Raw genomic sequence first — 18,188 nt, forward strand, 5'->3', positions numbered from 1 at the left:
CGCCGGGCAGCACCGCCCTCCCGCGCCTCACGGCAGCGCCCGCGCATGCGCAGCGACGGCGGCCGCGGCGGGCCGCAAAGCCTCCTCAGCGAGCCCCAGGGCGGGAGCAGGCAGCGATGGCGCGTTGCTGCGCTCCTCTTCTTCAGCACCACAGCAGGGCCGCCGCGCACACAAGGCGCTCCCGGGCGTGGCAGAGCGTAGACTGGAGCAAAGTAATTGGGGCCTGTCAGGAAAATTCACCCCTCCTCTACGCGCCGCTCAGCTGGGCCCTGGACTGAGATGCTCGGTCACAACAAAAGGGCCTAGGGAGTAGTTCCCGTGGCGCCGGAGGAGAAGGGGCTCCCCAGGCCTCAGCTGCCGCCGGCCCACGGGCGGCGAGCCCCTGCACATACCCACGGCAGCCGGGGCTGATCTCGCTCAGTTGTGGCTTTATTTTTGTCATAAGGAAGAAAGTGGAGAATACCTATTTATTAGAGAGCCAAAGGCTTTCCATTGCAAAAGGCTGGTTGGTTGGTTTTTTAATTTTGCATTAACTAAAGGTGTATAAACGCAGTAAGACAAAAGCGGGATCTTGCATGCACGGTCAGTGTCCCAACGATTCTGACAAACAGATGGGGTTGTACCAGTGCTTAAACACACAGCGCTGTGCTCATGAAGGTAGAGGAGAAGACATAATCTAACTGAAGGGAGGGTGGAGACAGATCTTCCTGCTTTCTACACAAAACGAGTCAGTATCCTCCAACTGGGGAAGATTTGCTTTTTTTTAATTAAAAAGATAACAGCTAGTCCTGCAATGTGCAGAGCTCCAGGGGAGGGGAGTGAAGTTACACAAAAAGGTGACTACACGTGCACCAACAAAGCCAGCCCTAACAGGAAGGGGCTCAGGCGCATTGCCAGTTCCCTGAAAGAAATCACAGCCCATCACGTGGGGAAGGTGCCACATGACAGTGAATCCCAGAAAAGGAGCCTCCACTTCCAGATGGACACAGAAGTGAATATCAGTCACCATCAGGCCACATAATGCTATCCAGCTTGGCTTTGGCCTTGACAATGAACTCCTCAGAGGCATCAACAAGCGGAAGCCGTGGAGGTCCCATAGGAATGCCAGAAACAAAACTCATTATAGCTTTAGTCTGTGCAACACCAAAACCTGGGTGGACAAAAGCAAAATCAGGACATTTACAGATCATTTTGCTTAAAGCAGTCTCTATACAGGTGTCCAAAAAAGCAGAAGCATAGAGTTCCTGTGTAATCCAGAATAGACCAGGCTTTCAGCACTTCTCAGAAGTGAGAATAGCGTAACTAAGAAGAGATTGTGCTTGCAGACAGGAAAGACATTACAGTAAAAATTACACCTACTTATTGCATTTATTTATATATTATACCATTATTGTTTCCCTCCTAAATATACCAAGCAGAGTATATTCTTAGACATGCACTTTACAAACTGCTGTGTCAGTTTTACAGATAACCAGGGCTGTACGTGTGTTCCTCTCCTTGCTAAAATGTATTGCCACACAGCCTTAACAACAGAAAAGACGGTGCGAGTCCTCCATAGGTAAAACAAGCAAAAATCAGGCCACTTCAAACTTGCCTTCGCTGGCAGGCTGTGCTACCCCAGCCAATATGTCATCACAGCAACCCGATGTTTGCAGCTTCACAGCTATCCCCTGATGTAGACTCACATAAAGCCAAGCCCTGGGAGTAGCAACATCCTGCTGGCATGTGACAACGACATTGAGTACAAGCTCAAACCACCCTGGGAACCACTTCAAGAGGCCTCTCTGTCCATAATTCAAGTCTCCTTATGTACCTCTGGAAATTTGGTGTTTGCCTCTTTATCTATAAGGCTAAATAATGATGCATTTCCTCTGACTTTTAATGCAAGAAATACAACCAAGCACTAAAGCTCAGCTAGACTCACTGGGGCTTGCATATGTACAGCAAAACTACAGTGAACAGTTCTCTTCATTAAGTGAAAACCATGAAATGTCCGATTCCATCTCCCTGTGCTACTCTGACTTGATTGGTTTTAATTGCTTTTTACATTAAAACTTGGTTTTGTTTCTAAAAATCATTCCGTTTTAAAATGCTTTGGCCTTGTACAGCCTTGAACAGAGTTATTATTAATTTATAGCAAGGCAGGAGAGTCAAGTATCAGAGCTGTTTTCCTACTGGAGCACCACCATTTCAGAAAAATTACACTGTAGAAACAAAGCTAGAAATGAGCTTTTGGAGACAGAACAACAACAACAACAACCAACCCACAGAAAGAGTCAGGATAAGAAAAAGGGTAAATCCCAGAGTCACAGCTTTAAAGCTGTGAGATTTCACAGAAGAAGGAAGGAAGTGATAGTGCACTCTGTTGGGGATGCCTGGTCAGCTCCCTTTGTTGAGCTCCCAGCTGCTACTAACTCAGAAAACAGCAGACGTAACATTTTCTTACTGCAAAATTTTTTGGGAAGGAAGTGCTGAGGGTACAGCAATGTGAGAGTTTCTGGAGCACCAAGTCTGCATTTTTAGATATAAGAAGGGAAACAGGCAGTGTAGGACTTACCTAGTTTGATGACAAAGTTGAGAAATTCCCCAGTGAGAAACTAGAAAAGACAGACAGTAGTTCATTAACACCTTCAAATTTTAAGATGTAAAAGCATCTAGAGCTATTATGATATTTACATCTTATACAAGTGTTGCACAGCTCTGAGAAAAGCCCATGGCCACCTGGCCAGTCTATGGGAAATAGTAATTGAATTCCATTAGAATAGGGGAGGGAGGGAGGGATATAAGAAAACCATCACTCCCTCTCAGTCTATCACGTATCACTCATGTTCAAGCTGTCTCTCACTGCAAGGAGTCCGAGATCACTGGTAAGTCTCATATCAGGCTCTAAAGGTTTACAAATCTGAATATCCACTGCCTACTGAAGAGACTTCCCAGAGCAGATCATCCTTCAGACATCTCTCAGACCTTCATCCTGCAGTCACTTCTATTTTAAGACAAAAGAAGGATGCCTCAAATGTCCCATAAAAACATTGGGTATAGATTTGTCCTGGTTTTGGCTCGGATAGAGTTAATTTTCTTCCTAGTAGCTGGTACAGTGCCATGGTTTAGATTTAGTACAAGAGTAATGTTGATAACACACTGATGTTTTAGTTGTTGCTACTAGCGCTTATCCTAAGGAAAAGATTTTTCCGTTTCCCATGCTCTGCCAGTGAGGAGGTGCACAAGAAGCTGGGAGGGGACACAGCCAGGACAGCTGACCCAAATGAGCCAAAGGGCTATTCCAGACCACAGAACGTCATGCTCAGTATATAAACTGGGGGGAGTTGGTGGGGGCAGGGGTCACTGCTCGGGGACTGGCTGGGCATCGCTCAGCAGGTGGTGAGCAATTACATTGTGCATCACTTGTCTTTCTTGGGTTTCATTTCTCTCTCTTTTTGTTATCTTCCTTTTAATTACAATTATTATTATATTTTATTTTATTTCAATTAGTAAACTGTTCTTATTTCAACCCACGAGTTTTACTTTTTTTTTTTTCCAATTCTCATCCCCATGCCACCAGGGAGGCAGAAGGGAGGAGCAAGCGAGCAGCTGTGTGGAGCTTAGTTGCCAGGTGGGGTTAAACCACAGCAAGATGATATAGTGATTGCTCAGAACTCCTCACAAATCTTCAAGCTGCCCAAGACCAAGAGGGGTCAAGGCAGAGCTGATTTGGGACAGCTTTCTGCCCTACATCATGTAAGGTATCCCCAGAATATTCCCAGTCCATTGTGTCCATTCCAAGTCCATTGTGGGCTTGTCCAAGGAAAAAGGCTAGGCCCTTGCTCACTCTGCATCGATGAGATCAGAGAGTTGAAGGATAAGTAAGGCCAATCTCGTTTAGAAGTTAGTAAGGACTGGACAAAAAGGTGAGGAGAGATTAATAACAAGCAGGGGGGTTGGAGCTGAAAGAAGTTGGCTTTAATAAAGCTACCTCAGGACATGGACAACAAAACCACATGGCAATCAGCCCCAGTAAAGCTAGAGGAGAAAGAAGGCTGCTCCTAGTAGGGACAGTGGAGATACTGTACCTGATACTTCTGTGCTAACGCAAGGTCTGGCTTTGCAAAGGCTTGCAACATCAGATTGGCTTTTCGGCCCAAATAGTTGTATGTACTGCCAGAAAAATACCAAACCAAAAATAGAATCGGTAAATGCAAAGGAGGAGCTTAGAACCACTGAAACAAAGAAGTAGCCACAGGCTTTTGCTGTTGACATTGTAAGAATGCCATTATTATGATAGAGATTCATGCAATCTATGTGTGGTTTATACTGTCAAGCATCTAAAGTATGCCAAGCCCTACGGAAGAGTTTAGACAGCAGATTTCTCTTCCCAGTTCTTTCCAAATGGAACTCCTTTTCAAAATTAAAAATAAAAAGACACAATTAAGCAATACAGAAAGTCAATCACTTAATTTTCCAGTTGCTTGTTCATTTAACAGATCATCTACACAAGAACACGGATATCACACAGTAATTCATCTAAGCAGCCTGGTATGAGGGGCAGAAGACGAATCAGAAATTAAACTCAGCAGAGCCCTTTTCATCACAGACTTCTCATGCAAACTAATGATTTTAACCTCTCTGGGTTTTGGTTCCTTACGAATATAATGATGAAAGCAATTCCCTACTTGAAAAAGTTGCCATGAGGATAAAGAAACATGTTGAAACCTTTGAGTGAGCTTATAGACTGCAGCAATAATCACCCAAACAAACATAATCCAAGATCCCAGGTTATACGACTGTCCCATCGCTAGCACTGGAGCTAGCTCATCTGTCTGCTTGCTGCTGTACAGCCCTACCCTGCAAAATCCTCCACTGTGGTGACAGAAGATAGTTAGAGAAACGCTGTGTAGATAGTGGAAGATACAACACTACAGTGTGTGTGTTGAGGGAAAGGAGTCCAAGCCATACTGACCTTCCAACTGCTCCATTTGCCCCTATTGCCAGTGCACTCAACAGTTGCTAGTTTGGGGTGGGTGGAGAGAAACAAAACAACAACAACAAAAATTTACTTCATGTAACAAAATAAAGAAAAAAAAAAAAAGAGGTGGTGGGAGGGAGCAGGAAAACTACCTGGCACTGAGTGTCCAGGGTCACTTTTTTCCCTAAGCAAGAGTATGCCACAGAAGAAATAATTTTTAAGGAGCTTCTTACCTCATCCACCCCATAAAGAAATACAAACTGTTCTCTCTCATTCTTGTTTATACACTGTGCGAGGTCCAAGAGGTCTGTGTCACTGAACTTCACGCCCTGGAAGGTGGGGATCCGCTCTTTTATTCCATCCAGCAACTCTTCAACACGAACTGTGCAGAACAGCAGTCTCATATGAAGAAACACACCCTTGTTCTGGGAGATTTCCCTGTCTTGTCCCCAAGAGGGAGACTTACTATTTTACAAGTTGTTCATTTCTGGCATAAGCCTAGTAAACTATATAGCTCTGAAACAACCAGTAAGACAACTTTAGGGTGATTATTTCCCAGTTATACAAAAGACATCTTTCCACCCTCTTTCAAGTGTTCCTTTTACCAGATCAGAAGGGAAAAACCCTGGATAAGTGAAAGTTTAGGAATGAACTGGCAACAACATATTTTAGAATAAATATAAACTCATACAACCAGAAACACCAAATAACCTGGTGTCTAGAGCAAGTAACGAAAGATATCTATTCTATTCCTCATTTGTCTGCTAAATAATAAGACTTGAGAAGCACTGTGGTTTCACATGTAGTTTACTAGCAAACATGATTATGCAGTCAGTGTACACCAAGTGAGATGGTGGTCACTATCTTGCAAAAAAATCAGGACTCAGCTATGGTTATCCAAGGCAGTTACCTATCCTGGTCCACACTAATGTCAAAGCCATGGTCAGCATCACCTCCCCTGTCCCAGTTGTTCAGTACCCATAAGCTGTGACTTTTTTCCAATGAAGAGGAATTCAATTTATTTTCCAGTCTTGGATTCACCTCCCATTTTTGGAAAGGATCCTTTCCACTACGGCTTGCATGTGACAGGAGCAGAGGCCACATACAAATAGTAGACTAATCACACCAGCCACCGGGATTACTCAGGCTGCTATGAGCCTACAGGCTCGGGAAGAGCTGACTAAGCACTACTTACTCGTCACACCCGTCAGAGGAGGAATGTGATAGTAATAAAAAGGAACCGCAGGGGCTTCAGAGGCAACCTTCTGTAAGAAAGCGATCAGCTCACCTGGAAGAAAATAAGCAAGTACCCCTGTAAGACAAGGAGACTCTCTGTAGTGAAAGACAGTTCAGACTCACAGCAGCCAGGTCTGTGGAGAGGCCATCTACAGCTTGTGTACCATACACAGCGAGTCATGTAATAACCTTCACACATCATAAAAACTTAAATGTAACAAAACTCACGTGGAAGACCTTAGGGAAGGCAAAGACAGTATTTATTTTAAACCAAACCGATTTCAGTAACTCACACTCATTCTCTTACAGATGTAACTCAAGCGTGCTCTCACACATGCAAGACCTGTGTCCCAAAGTGGTCTCACCAGGATCACGTGTGTGCAACACAGAGGAAAAGGGATCACATTCACATTCACCTGCCTGGGGTACTGCTCAATGGTGATGATGAGCAGGTTTTTGGACAACTTTTTTGTACCCTTTTAGGAATCGCAGAGTTATTATGGTTGACATTCTTCCTGAGAATCTTGTTCACTGCATCCTTCATAGATCTTGGGCAATCTTCCCATTGGCATAGCAGGAAGAGGAATGGCAAAAACCAACATGCTGAAATCCCACTGCCATCCTACTACTATCAGCGAGGTCTTCTGCTGATCTTCATGCTCTTCCTCTGTGCTTACCAGTTTGATTGCCACTGATCGTGTCCTTGGCTATCAATACCAGCCATTCTGGCAATCCACTCTGGTTTCTTGTGGTGTGTTCATATGATCATTTCCATTCGTAATTCATCCAGACAACTTTTAACATTTCTATTACAAACCTCCTCTTCATGTGGTTCTTTTATACTACGTTCATTATATTAAAAGCAAAACACTCCATTTATCAGTTCTGAGGTAACCTTAGGTGCACAGAACCAAATGTGATCACCTCAGTAAGAAGAGGCACGCCTGTGCATCAACAGTTTATCAACTTGGTCAGTGTCCAGCAAGGGTCAGCATGGAACCAGCTGCTTCCTAGTGTGGCCCAGATCAAGCGTGAACTCCAGACTATCCAGAAGACAGACTAGTTAACCACTCTTTCCATAAGCAACTCTTCTTTTTCCAAAAGGCTAACAAAATACATCCCAAAAGACATCCTTCCCACTTCTTAATGGGAGAATTCTGATATCTCCCATGTTTAAAAAATGCTTCTAGGTTTTGATTTTGCATGGCACCAGACATGACAGGTGTGCAAACATTATCACCAAAATATTTTCCAAAGAAAGAAGATGGCATTAATCCTTTATCTATGATAAAAGTTTGGAGGGCAATATAAAAGGCCTCAGCAGGTCTGGCAATCACATCTACTTACCTTTGTTTGTGGGTTTGAAGAAGAAGGGGGCTATTACAGCAATAGCACTAGCACCTATGGCTGCTGCGTGTCTTGCCTATAAAAGAGAGAATGGAAGGTACATCTGCTTCATATTTATTACACACATAGTGAAAAGGAATCATATCATATACACACCAGCTCTTGGGACTCTGGCAGACTCAGTGCTCCCACATGAATTATCACGTGATCCAATCTGCACAAAAACAAATTCAGAAGGTTTGGGGAGGTTTCAGTGATGGTGAAAAATACCAGTCTCCCAAAATGAATCGCTTCAGACCAGTGAGCCACAAAACAAGAACTTCACTGAGTTAGATTAAACCTAAAAGGGATTTGAACCTGTGTTGACCTGACAAGCAAACACACAGGGAAAATGCTGACAGTGGCAAGCAGCTGGTGGTGGAAAAAAGAAAATGCATTTGGAAATACGAATCACGTGTGACTCCTTGCTGCCGTATTTGTAAGGCTGTCAGGAGGGACAAATTTTAATATTTTATTAAGGCATTAAGGATTTAAGGGGAAGCTGGGAAAAGGAAAGGATATCATCAAAGCATCTTTGCTTTCTGAACCTACTGCTCTGCAGAACTACCAGAAGAGTTCAACCTCACAGCAGCACCTTTGACTGCTTATCTGCTCCCGCCAGGACAATCTCCCAGGTTCCAGTCCCTCAGTCCCATTTCTGTGTTTCTCCTTTATATCCACACAATCTGTGAGCCTTCATACCAGTTTATTTCTGCTCACTATCCTTCTCACCCAAAACACCTCCTCCTCTCCACTGCCTCTGACATAGCAACTAAGAGGATGGCAGCAGTGAGTGATACAAGACTATGACAAGTACAAGAGATGGAGAATGGAGCTGCAATTGGATACACAGCTGCAGATCTGGGTTGAATTCCTTCTTCTGCCACTGACTGCACCTTTAGAGAAGCACTAAAACACTTTACACCTCAGCTTCCCCCATACCAAATCATTTAATATATTAAAAGGTTCAGAAATGCTCACAGGGCATAAATAGGCAGATTGCTCTTTACTTTCATTTCTTCTCAAGAATAAGCAAAGAGCACAGCCCTTTTCAACCCCAGAGCCCTTTTTTGTCCCCCTGCCTCTCAGTGTACCAAAGAGAAGGCTCTTACAAGCTCTCTAAGCAGCAGAAATGGACACCAGCTAACTGGCAGTAACAAAACCACAGACTTCTATGATAAAGGAGCTGGGGAACAAAGCCCAACAACAGAATACTCCAAAAAAAAAAAAGCCATTAGCCGATGTGGCTTTGCAATCAGGCATGCCTATATTATAACACGAGATCTGGAATCCCCTGTTCACTCTCAGCTACTCACTTGTCTTTTCCTTGGCACACCCATTCTTCTGCCAACTGCTTCCTCTCCTGGATGTTAAGGGACAGTCCTTCTCCTGTTGTGCCATTCACTGTTTCAACACAACACAACACAATTGCTGAGGCCTGGCCTACATGCATTGGTTTTACTGAAGACAAGAACTGACACTTGATGATATTAAACAGAAATATTTTCCCCAAAACTCATTTTAAGATAGCAATGGTCCGCACCAGCATCTACATGGGGATTGCAGTGTTATCATCACTAAATGCTTGTGTCGGAAACCTGGGTGTTTCAGGATCAGCAGTGGTAGGAAGGAGGCGGCAGAATCAGCTGCTGAAACTGGGAAACTGTCCCCCAGCACCTCCTCCTCAGCAGAAACTACCTCCTTCTCCCAGCGGTGAGTCAGGCTATGACAAGTGCACAAAGGGACACCCAGCTAGCCAGGCAAAGTGATTGTCTATCCTCCACCCGAAGGAAACAGCCTGACCTGAAATTTGGTGTCTCTGTCATGAGTGGAACCATGTGTGCTACCTAGGCTGGTAAACGACAAGATGTCAGTTATGTTCAGTCACAAACAACAGATTAAAATGGGATAGCTGAAGTCACTGCCACGCTTTGCTCTGCATCTTGGCACTCTAGTTTTGAGCTAAAATCTTATCACTGACTTCAGCTTACTTGACTATGCCAGGCTGTGAATGAAAGTGGCTTAGCAGATGCTGTATCCTCTACTCAACCATCCCTGCTGCCCCCGCAACAGTCCCCGAGATAGAGGCAGGACAGAGAGGTGGGAGCAGTGCCCCCCTTGGTGTCACCCAGTGCACCACAGGTCTCCTAAAGAAGCCCATTTGGCTGTGATGAGCTCACTGAATTCCCTGGACTCCTGAGCTCATGTTTTTTAATCAGATGATTGTGTCTTGGCCAGGCAAATGGGACACTCATTCAGCTGAGTCTTCTCTGCCAACACTGCATTATCCATTCATCTCTGGGAATGTCACTGTATGAAGGTAACACTTACTTTACCCCACACAGAAATGGGGTGTAGGCAAAACCAGATGCCTTAAGTATCGCTTGCACTCTCTCCACTCGTGAACATAAATGATCCCACATCCACAGTCCCTCCCACTACAGCTCTTATCAGGTAAGAAATCATAGGATTCCCATCCAGGCAAAAGGGGTGTAATGCAGTTTCTGTAAAAAAAAAAAAAACCACTTACCAAAAACATTCTTCACGTTCTGCTCGCTTACCAGATAATCCACATATTGACAAATCACCGAAAGGTTAATTTGTCTGAAATGAAAGGAACCACAGCAACCATAAGTCTCCACCCACAGATATCTTAAACTTAGAGATTAAGAAACAAACAAACAAGACAACACGCATTTTTGAAGCCTTGCATTTGTACGCACACAGATTACCCCAAGGTATGATACACTCAGCATGTATTTAACTTTTCAGGTAACAGTTCAGTTCCAAATTCTTTCTTCCAGTTTCTCTTCCTCCTGACAAGTAGTTTGCTGTTCGAACCTTTTATCTCAATTGGTAATTACTACAGGCTCGTCACAGCAAAGGACTTTTTGGGGGCGATATGAGAGAACAAGAGACACTCAAACCTTTTTGACTGTTGAGCGAAACGGGAGTCCTCTTGAGAGCACAAAGGTATTTGTGCAAGTGCTGGCAAATAGTTAAACTATACTTGTAATTGCTGAACACAGACTGTGAAATGGCATCTGCTGGATGTGACTTTGACCTCTCTCTCTCTCTCTCATTAAAGGATGAGGAAAGCAACAGACTTCCCTGAAAAACAGGGGAAATTGAATTCTAGGTTTATCTTCTCTGCAGGACAAACTTATTTTGTCTATCAGTGTATAGTATTTCACCTTTGTTTTCATTTGTCAAACATATGGACCAACCCTATAGTCTGGAAGCCAATTCTGCGACCATGACCGTGTTCACACATCACCCAAAATTTCATAGCTGCTTTCAGAGACCATATCTTACAAGGGCCATGCATTCCAGGCAGAGGGCCCAGGTCACTATCCAAACAGCATGTTGCAATAAACTTGAGTTGTAATAAAAAATGAAATTGGAAATAAGTCTCCTTTAAAGCAAGAAATGAAGCAGTGACTGTAATGCAAACAAGTTTCTGGACTGAGACAGTACCGTGCTTTACAGCACTTTTCAAAAGTAAAGGATCACTGTCAGAGGACTATACTAGCAAAACTCCACTGTCTCCCTCAGAAACACACACAGATCTTGACACATCGCCCATCAGAGAAGCTCAGGATCCTTTGCTGACTCCAAACAACTCTGTCTTGCAACATCAAGATGCAGGAGGGAGGACATCTGTTTACCATCACTGCTTTGAGGAAGGCTGAATTTCAACTTTCGATTTGATGTTATTTTCAGAACTGTGCAGTCCTTGCAATATTTTCTTCTGGTTTAGACTAATTCCATGCACACATATATGCACACAAATGCATGCACGAGTTAGCTAGGGTAAAGAAAAGTCTAAAAGGACATGAGATTTTGACAATTATTTTCTAGCTCTCAAGAGTTCTTTTTAACCAGGACTGTGATTTGCCTTAACAAATGGGAAAATACTGCAATACTCTAGGTATATAACTTTACTATGATTTAATTTTCACCTACAAAAGCAGCAGAAAAAGAGATGGGAGACTGATCCAATCTCTCCAAACCCAGACCTACAGCACTTGCTGGGCAACAGGAAGATGCACAGGTAAAGGCAACCCACTCTAGTGTTAGTGGGACCAACCTAATAGTTCCCCCATCCCATCAGAGATCCGATTTAAAAAACAAACACACAAAACTGATCAGTTCCAAATAAGAAAGAAGGAAAACAGGGGTCTAAGGTAACAGTAATCAGGGCAACTTCAACAACTCACCCATCAGGAGTCATTGGAGTGACCGTGGCAGCTACAAGACCCTGTAGCTTCTTTCCGGGTGTCATTGAGCTGTTTGGAAAAGAAAGAAAGAGAGAAAAACGATTACCATCTTTCTTTACATGTTGTTCAACTTCTGTTAAAGGCAAAACTGGACAGGCGAAGTTCAGAAGAAGCGGACTTTGCAAGGCTGTTACTTTTGGTCAAGGAGAATTGTCTTGCTGTTGTTGTTGAAGGAGCGGCTAACTACAGCCAGCGCCATCCCAGGCCAGGACCTGGGAGCACCAGGTGCACTTAGGTCTCAGAGACATCTTCTGTTTTACCTTTCCTTCTCTACACGCAGGTAGGTCTAGCACACACCTGGTGACGCCTGGCAGCCTGGAAGGGAGAACAGTTGTGCAGAGAATCGGGCTCAAAACCCTGCCCCCCGAGAAAGGCACCTTCACCCCCCCACCCCCGCAGCAGACACCGCGACCCGCCAGGCCTGCGGGCAGCAGCCGGCCGAGCCGAATGGCCGGCCCGCCCGCCCGGGCGGCTCCGGCACCGGGGAGCACCCCCTCGCCCCGCTCCCCTCCCCTCCCCTTCGCCTTGCCTCGCCTCGCCTCGCCGGCGGCCGGCCCGGCTCCGTCCTCGGCTCGGCCCGGCGGCGGCGGGCGCTGGCCCGGCTGTCAGCGGCTCCTCCCGGCTGACCCGCCGCCCCGCTTCGGCTCCGGCAGGCTCCACGCACCGCCTTTAAATGCTGCCATCTAAAAAAGCGCTGAGCGGGCAGGAGGCGGACCGCCGCCGGCCTGAAGGGCGGGGGAAGCCGCCATCACCTGACAGCCCTCCCTCCACAGCCCGCCTCTCCTCATCCCTCCCCCCTCGGCCTCCTCCGATCACCCGCTAGACTCCGCCAGCGCTGTTCAAAAGCTGAGGCTTGGCTGGGTTAGTAATCGCTATTTGCAAACTTTTAAAAACCCAAAGTGAGTAAATAAGCCCTTCCAAAGAAATAAAGGGCAGGGTGGAGAGGGAAGAGGGCCGGCTGCACGGTGAGGAGAGGCCGGCGTCCACCGCGGGCTTTGCCGGACGAACGGCACCCACCATAGCCCGGTCGGAGGGCAGCACTGCAGCGCGTCAGGGTGGGAGACTTTTGGGGGGCGGGGGGGTGGTTAACAGCTCCACGAATCTCGGCGGGGATTTCTGCCCAGGCATGAGTCACTGCTGAGAAAAAAAGGGAATGTCTTTCTGTCGATGGCTGAAAATGAGGAGAGAAGCCTGGCTGCAGAGTGGAAGCGCGTTCGCCTGAAGCGACGCAGGCTCAGCTCCCCTGAGGTTGCCCACCCACGCGCTCCGGCCCTGCACGAGGGAGAGAAGTTCATGCTGCTGCTGTGATCAGCAGCGTCGAATGCTCTCCTGGAGCTGTCTGCTAGTGAGACGCCTCCACCACACAGTGCAGTAGGAAGAAAAAACAGATGATCTGCAGTTCCGTGCCACTGAACGAGAAGGATTTCAAGAGGCTCGTCGTGGTAAGTGAGGAAGCAAACCCACGCTGCCTTGTCGCAGAGGGAACAAGCACCAAAGGGCATGTCAAAAGCTTGCGAAGGCCTGGTGTCGCGGTAGAGACGGACACGACAAGTAATAGATCATGCAAAATGGCTACTTCATTGTTCTAACACACCTTTTTATCCCCTTCTTCAGAGTATGCGTTAGTATATGATTGGTTTAGTTAGTAACTAACAATTCATGATTGGTGAGTTTATCAGGACGGTTCTTCTTATCACTATCTTGTTTTTGTACCGCTCTTCTCGGATCTTTCCAGACTTTCAAGGATACACTACAAGCTGCTCAAGGTCGCGCTGTTCTCGAACTGTCAGGCATTCCGCAGACCCGTTGCATCCCCCGACAATTCCCCCTTTTTGTATTTGTGCTAAAAATATTGTCCCGGCTGCCCTCTGCAGGGCCCTTTGCAGAAGGCTGAAAAGACAGGGCAACATTAGGAGCACAGTTATCACAACCAGGATAACTACCCCCACAGTCTTGAGCAGAGATATCAACCATCCAGACAATCCCCAACCCTCGAACATCTTTGTCAGCCAATCTAATTCATCGCTTTCTGTCAGCTTCCTGACTCCCTTCTTTAATTGCTGAATACTACTGAAAATGGATTCTGAGTGACCGGATAGATTCATACAACACATCCCTTCAAACTCATCACAACCGTGTCCTTGTGCTAAAAGCAAGAAATCAATTGCAGCTCTATTTTGTAACGTAGCATGTCTAACACTATCAACATCTAACAGTAAATCAGATAATACTACACCAGTCTGTATTCAGGGACCCCAGAATTTGTGATTCCTGGGGTGGCAATGAGGGTGAATGCCCGATCCGTGGAAACCAGGCATTCCCATCCATTGAGTCCATGACCTGCTGCACAAGGGTCTCCATCAATAAGTCCTTAAACTTTGTTGATGTCAGTGTAACCCCCTATTAAACCTGTGAAAAAGGGATTGCTTGGTGTTGCTGTACTGAGGTATAAGCAATCTTGTCTGGTCACGTCAGCCAGGGTCATCCAGATGTTTTGTTTGGTTTGCGGTGGTATCCATGACTACGTCCATCCAAGGACTGTGAGGAAGATGAATCATCCATACATTCTTGTGCCATCTTGCTCCGCGAACTCAGCCCAGCAATCGGTAGGTGCCAGCTTTGCGTGGGCGTCCCCACGGAGGCAACGATGGCCTTGCCATACACCAGGCCGATGCTCTTCGGAATACATTTGCAGAGGAACGGATTTCAGCACATGTGGCCAGCAGGTGCCAAAATCCACCTCAGTTGCAACCTATGACGCATGCGCTCGCTGGCCAGGCACGCTGCACGAGTCATAGCCATCCTGTCTATTGGTTCATGGGCTTTGTGATGCGGTTGCAATGCACAGAGAATCTTGACCTGTTATATTGGCCAAGGTGACCTACGCTTAGTTTTTGGTTGAGGTGGTATTCATATTGCCGCACCTTCTGGGATGTTCCAGATGATGATGGTCGTACAAATCGAGCGGGTGTCCATTGTGGGCCTGTATCTGTGGAAACACAAGCATAACCTCGCCCCCAGGTTAATAGCTCACATGGTCTGCTCCACTGACCAGTAATTAAATCTTTAACATGTACTTTGATACCCTTTTGTAAATTCTGTGTTGAAAAGAACGAAGTGTTGAAAAAGAGGAGGTAGGGAAGAATTATCCCCATAATGGAGAAAGTTAAGAACATAAACTGCTTTATCTAAACATGCCTGTGGTGGTTCCCCAATCATTCCCCCTTTTTGTTTTTGAAGCTGCTGCTTCAACATGCCATGTGCATGCAGCTCTACCACTTGTGGAGAACCATTTTGATATACTACTTTGCTGTTCCAGTTGTTGTTTTCATACCATACTACTGCTGCTTTACCTGTTTTTCCAGAACCATCTGTGAAGACAGTAGGGCCTTTCACAGGTTCCGGCTGGCTTAAGTTTTTCTGACCAAATGGTATTTCTTGAGCAAATTTCAGTAGCGGGTGTGACGGTAGATGATATGAGGTGTGCCCTTGAAAACCTGCCATAGCCGCTTGCAGCTCATAATTGTTTGCCAGACACCATTCAAAATACCAATTTTGAACAGGTAAAACAATCGTAGCTGGATCATGTCCTGTTAGTTCTACACATCATTTTCTGGCTTTTATGATTACATCAGCAATAAGTTCAAACAAGCCAGGAGCAGTTTTTCATGGCCGGAATGACAAAAACATCCATTCTAAAATATGTAATGGGTCATCCCACTCAGAATTCCACTGCACCAAAGCACCAAATGGCACAGTTTTGTCAATTAGTACAAAGAATTGTACCAATTGAGACAGATCTATTTGAGAAACAAATTTCTTGTATATACATTGTTCCACCATGTGAATTACATTTAACGCTTCCTTATTTAAGATCCTGGGTTCTGTTGGATCATTGGAATTTTTTAATAAGTCCAGTAGAGGTTGTAACTGCGAATTGGTCAGTCCAAGATAGGGCCTGATCCAGTTCAAGGATCCCATTAATTTCTGTACATCATTGAGTGTCTTAACCGCACGGTTAAGTTTCACAGGTTGGGGCACAACCTGCTTGCTTGTAATTGTCATTCCCAAATATTTCCAGGGTTCTATTTTTTGCACTTTTTCAGGGGCAATAAATAACCCATATTGTTGTAACGAATTCGTGGCCAAATTTTTCATGTCATTCAACTGCTCTTTGTTGACTGATGCTAACAGAATGTCATCCATATAGTGATAACAATAATTAGTAGGGAATTTTTCCCTTGCAGGTGACAGAGCTTGTGCTACAAACCATTGACAAATTGCTGGTGAATTTTTCATGCCCTGCAGCAGAACTCTCCATTGATATCTTTTTGCTGGTTCTGCATGATTGATAGAAGGCACAGAAAATGCAAATTTTTCTTTGCCTTGGGAAGCTAATGGAATCGTAAAAAAACAATCCTTAAGGTCCATGACAATGATTTCCCAGTCTTGAGGGATCATGGCAGGTGAAGGCATGCCTGGTTGCAGAGCCCCCATCGTGGCCATGACAGCATTGACTTGCTGCAGGTCATGCAAAAATCGCCATTTTCCTGATTTCTTTTTTCTCACAAACACTGGAGTATTCCATGGACTGTGAGATGGTTCAGTGTGTCCGGCAGCTAGTTGTTCTGCTACCAATTCTTGCAGGGCCTTTAATTTTTCAATTGGTAGGGGCCACTGATCCACCCACACAGGGTTATTTGTTAACCAGGTTAAAACAAGCGTGGGTTGTCTAACACCCTGCAGCACAGTGGCCCCCGTTAAAAATCTGTGGTAATTCTCACCCCCCACTGCGACAAGCAATCCCTCCCCCATAAATTGAGGGGAGCTGCCATCACATATGGTTTAATGACTGTTTGTTGGCCCTCAGGATTGGTAATCAGAACTGGTGTGGCTGCCGTCCTTGCTCGCGCGGATCCTCCCAGCCCCACTACTCCCATACCAGCCTCCTCTGTTGACCAGGTGGACGGCCACAGATAATCGGCAATAATAGTCACATCGGTTCCGGTATCCGGGAGCCCTGCAAGCCTTACTGTAGTTGGAGATCTTCCGTGATTCGACAGCATGCACGTCATATGTGGTCGGGATGATGAAACAGTCTGAGACCAGCAGAGCTGAGGGGATCCCGTAGAGCCGAAGCCTCCATCGCATCGCAGTCGCTGTTCTGCTTTCGAAATACAACTCGAAAAAAGAATAAGTTGAGCAATGCAAGTACCTTTTGGGATTGTTACTGGTGGGTAGGGGGTTGAAACCATCGCACAAATTTGACCTGTAAAATCAGCATCAATAACTCCTACATGCACAATTAGTCCATTTAACGTGCTACTTGATCTTCCCAGTAGCAGTGCACTCAGTCCTCGTCCTATAGGACCCCTTGCATTAAGAGGGACCTTAACGATGTCTTTTGTGACTATAGTGACTGTGTCGGCGGTGGATACATCCAGCCCTGCTGAGCCAGCTGTTGCGGCTGACAATTGTTCGCAGAGGGGAATTGGCCGGCTGTCGGGAGGGGACTTGTTGTCCTCGCCCGCACTCTCGTGCTCTTTTTGTGGTTTGCCTGTAGCGGCTGCCCATTAACATGAAATTTGGAACGACACTGTTCTGCAAAATGTCCTGATTTTCTGCATTTGTTGCAATTAATCTCCGGTGGGTTGTTCACCGGTTGTTTACCTGGTGAAGTTTTGTGTGGACAAGTTACCTTGATGTGCCCTTCACTGCCACACCCAAAGCATTTTCCTGAATTTCTCATAGCATTGGCTAGGGCAGCCACCGTGTGTTCCACTGTCCCAACCTTAGAACATGCAGCCACCATGTTGGGAACAGAAGGATCTCCTGGTAAAGCCTGTATTATCTTTTGCCAACTTTGCACAGTATTTGTCTTAAGACCTCATCTTCTACCTGTTTTTCCAGTGCGGCAGATATTTTTTCTACAAACTGTAAAAAGGGTTCTCTGGGGCCTTGGTGGATAGCGATGTATTTTTGCTTCGGAGCTGCCATTTCCATAGTTCGCTTTAATGCCATAAGCCCTATATTTTGTGCCTGTTCGAGAACAATCGGAGGCCATGTAGCCTGCAGCTGAGGGTTACTAAACGGCCCTTCACCAAGCAAAGCATCCTCTCCAAGGCCTAATCTCGGGTCACCCTGTGGCAGTTGTAAATTATGCTGTGCCGCTGTGCGTGCCATCTGCCTCCAAGTAGACTGAAATACTTGCAATTGTACGGGCTGAAAGAGCACTTGTGCGAGATGCATAATGTCATATGGACACAGCAGATCTGTGCTGATTATTCGAATAAGTTGCATCACCTCAGGAGAATTGATTCCAA

The 18,188-nt window shown here is 45.6% G+C and overlaps 1 protein-coding gene across 7 annotated transcripts; it reads right to left on the reverse strand.

Moving 5' to 3' along the window:
• Positions 1-408: 408 nt before the first annotated feature.
• NPL (N-acetylneuraminate pyruvate lyase) lies at positions 409-12,563 on the reverse strand. 7 transcript variants are annotated; one of them, XM_069789612.1, is made up of 13 exons: positions 12,530-12,545; positions 12,126-12,180; positions 11,806-11,874; positions 10,116-10,189; positions 8,902-8,989; positions 7,703-7,760; positions 7,547-7,622; positions 6,159-6,251; positions 5,197-5,345; positions 4,958-5,004; positions 4,071-4,155; positions 2,558-2,597; positions 409-1,150 (listed from the first exon to the last, which is right to left on the reverse strand). In XM_069789612.1, the coding sequence occupies exons 3-13, from the start codon at positions 11,868-11,870 to the stop codon at positions 999-1,001; spliced, it is 927 nt and encodes a 308-aa protein (XP_069645713.1). In that variant the 5' UTR covers positions 11,871-11,874; positions 12,126-12,180; positions 12,530-12,545; the 3' UTR covers positions 409-998. The 7 variants fall into 7 exon arrangements, with proteins under 7 accessions (XP_069645713.1, XP_069645712.1, XP_069645710.1 ...); XM_069789611.1 differs by lacking the exon at positions 12,530-12,545 and adding an exon at positions 12,405-12,460; XM_069789609.1 differs by lacking the exon at positions 12,126-12,180 and having other exon boundaries at positions 12,493-12,563.
• Between the last annotated feature and the right edge of the window lie 5,625 nt (positions 12,564-18,188).

Source organism: Haliaeetus albicilla, chromosome 8 (genome assembly GCF_947461875.1).
Source record: "Haliaeetus albicilla chromosome 8, bHalAlb1.1, whole genome shotgun sequence".
Taxonomy (NCBI): Eukaryota; Metazoa; Chordata; class Aves; order Accipitriformes; family Accipitridae; genus Haliaeetus; species Haliaeetus albicilla.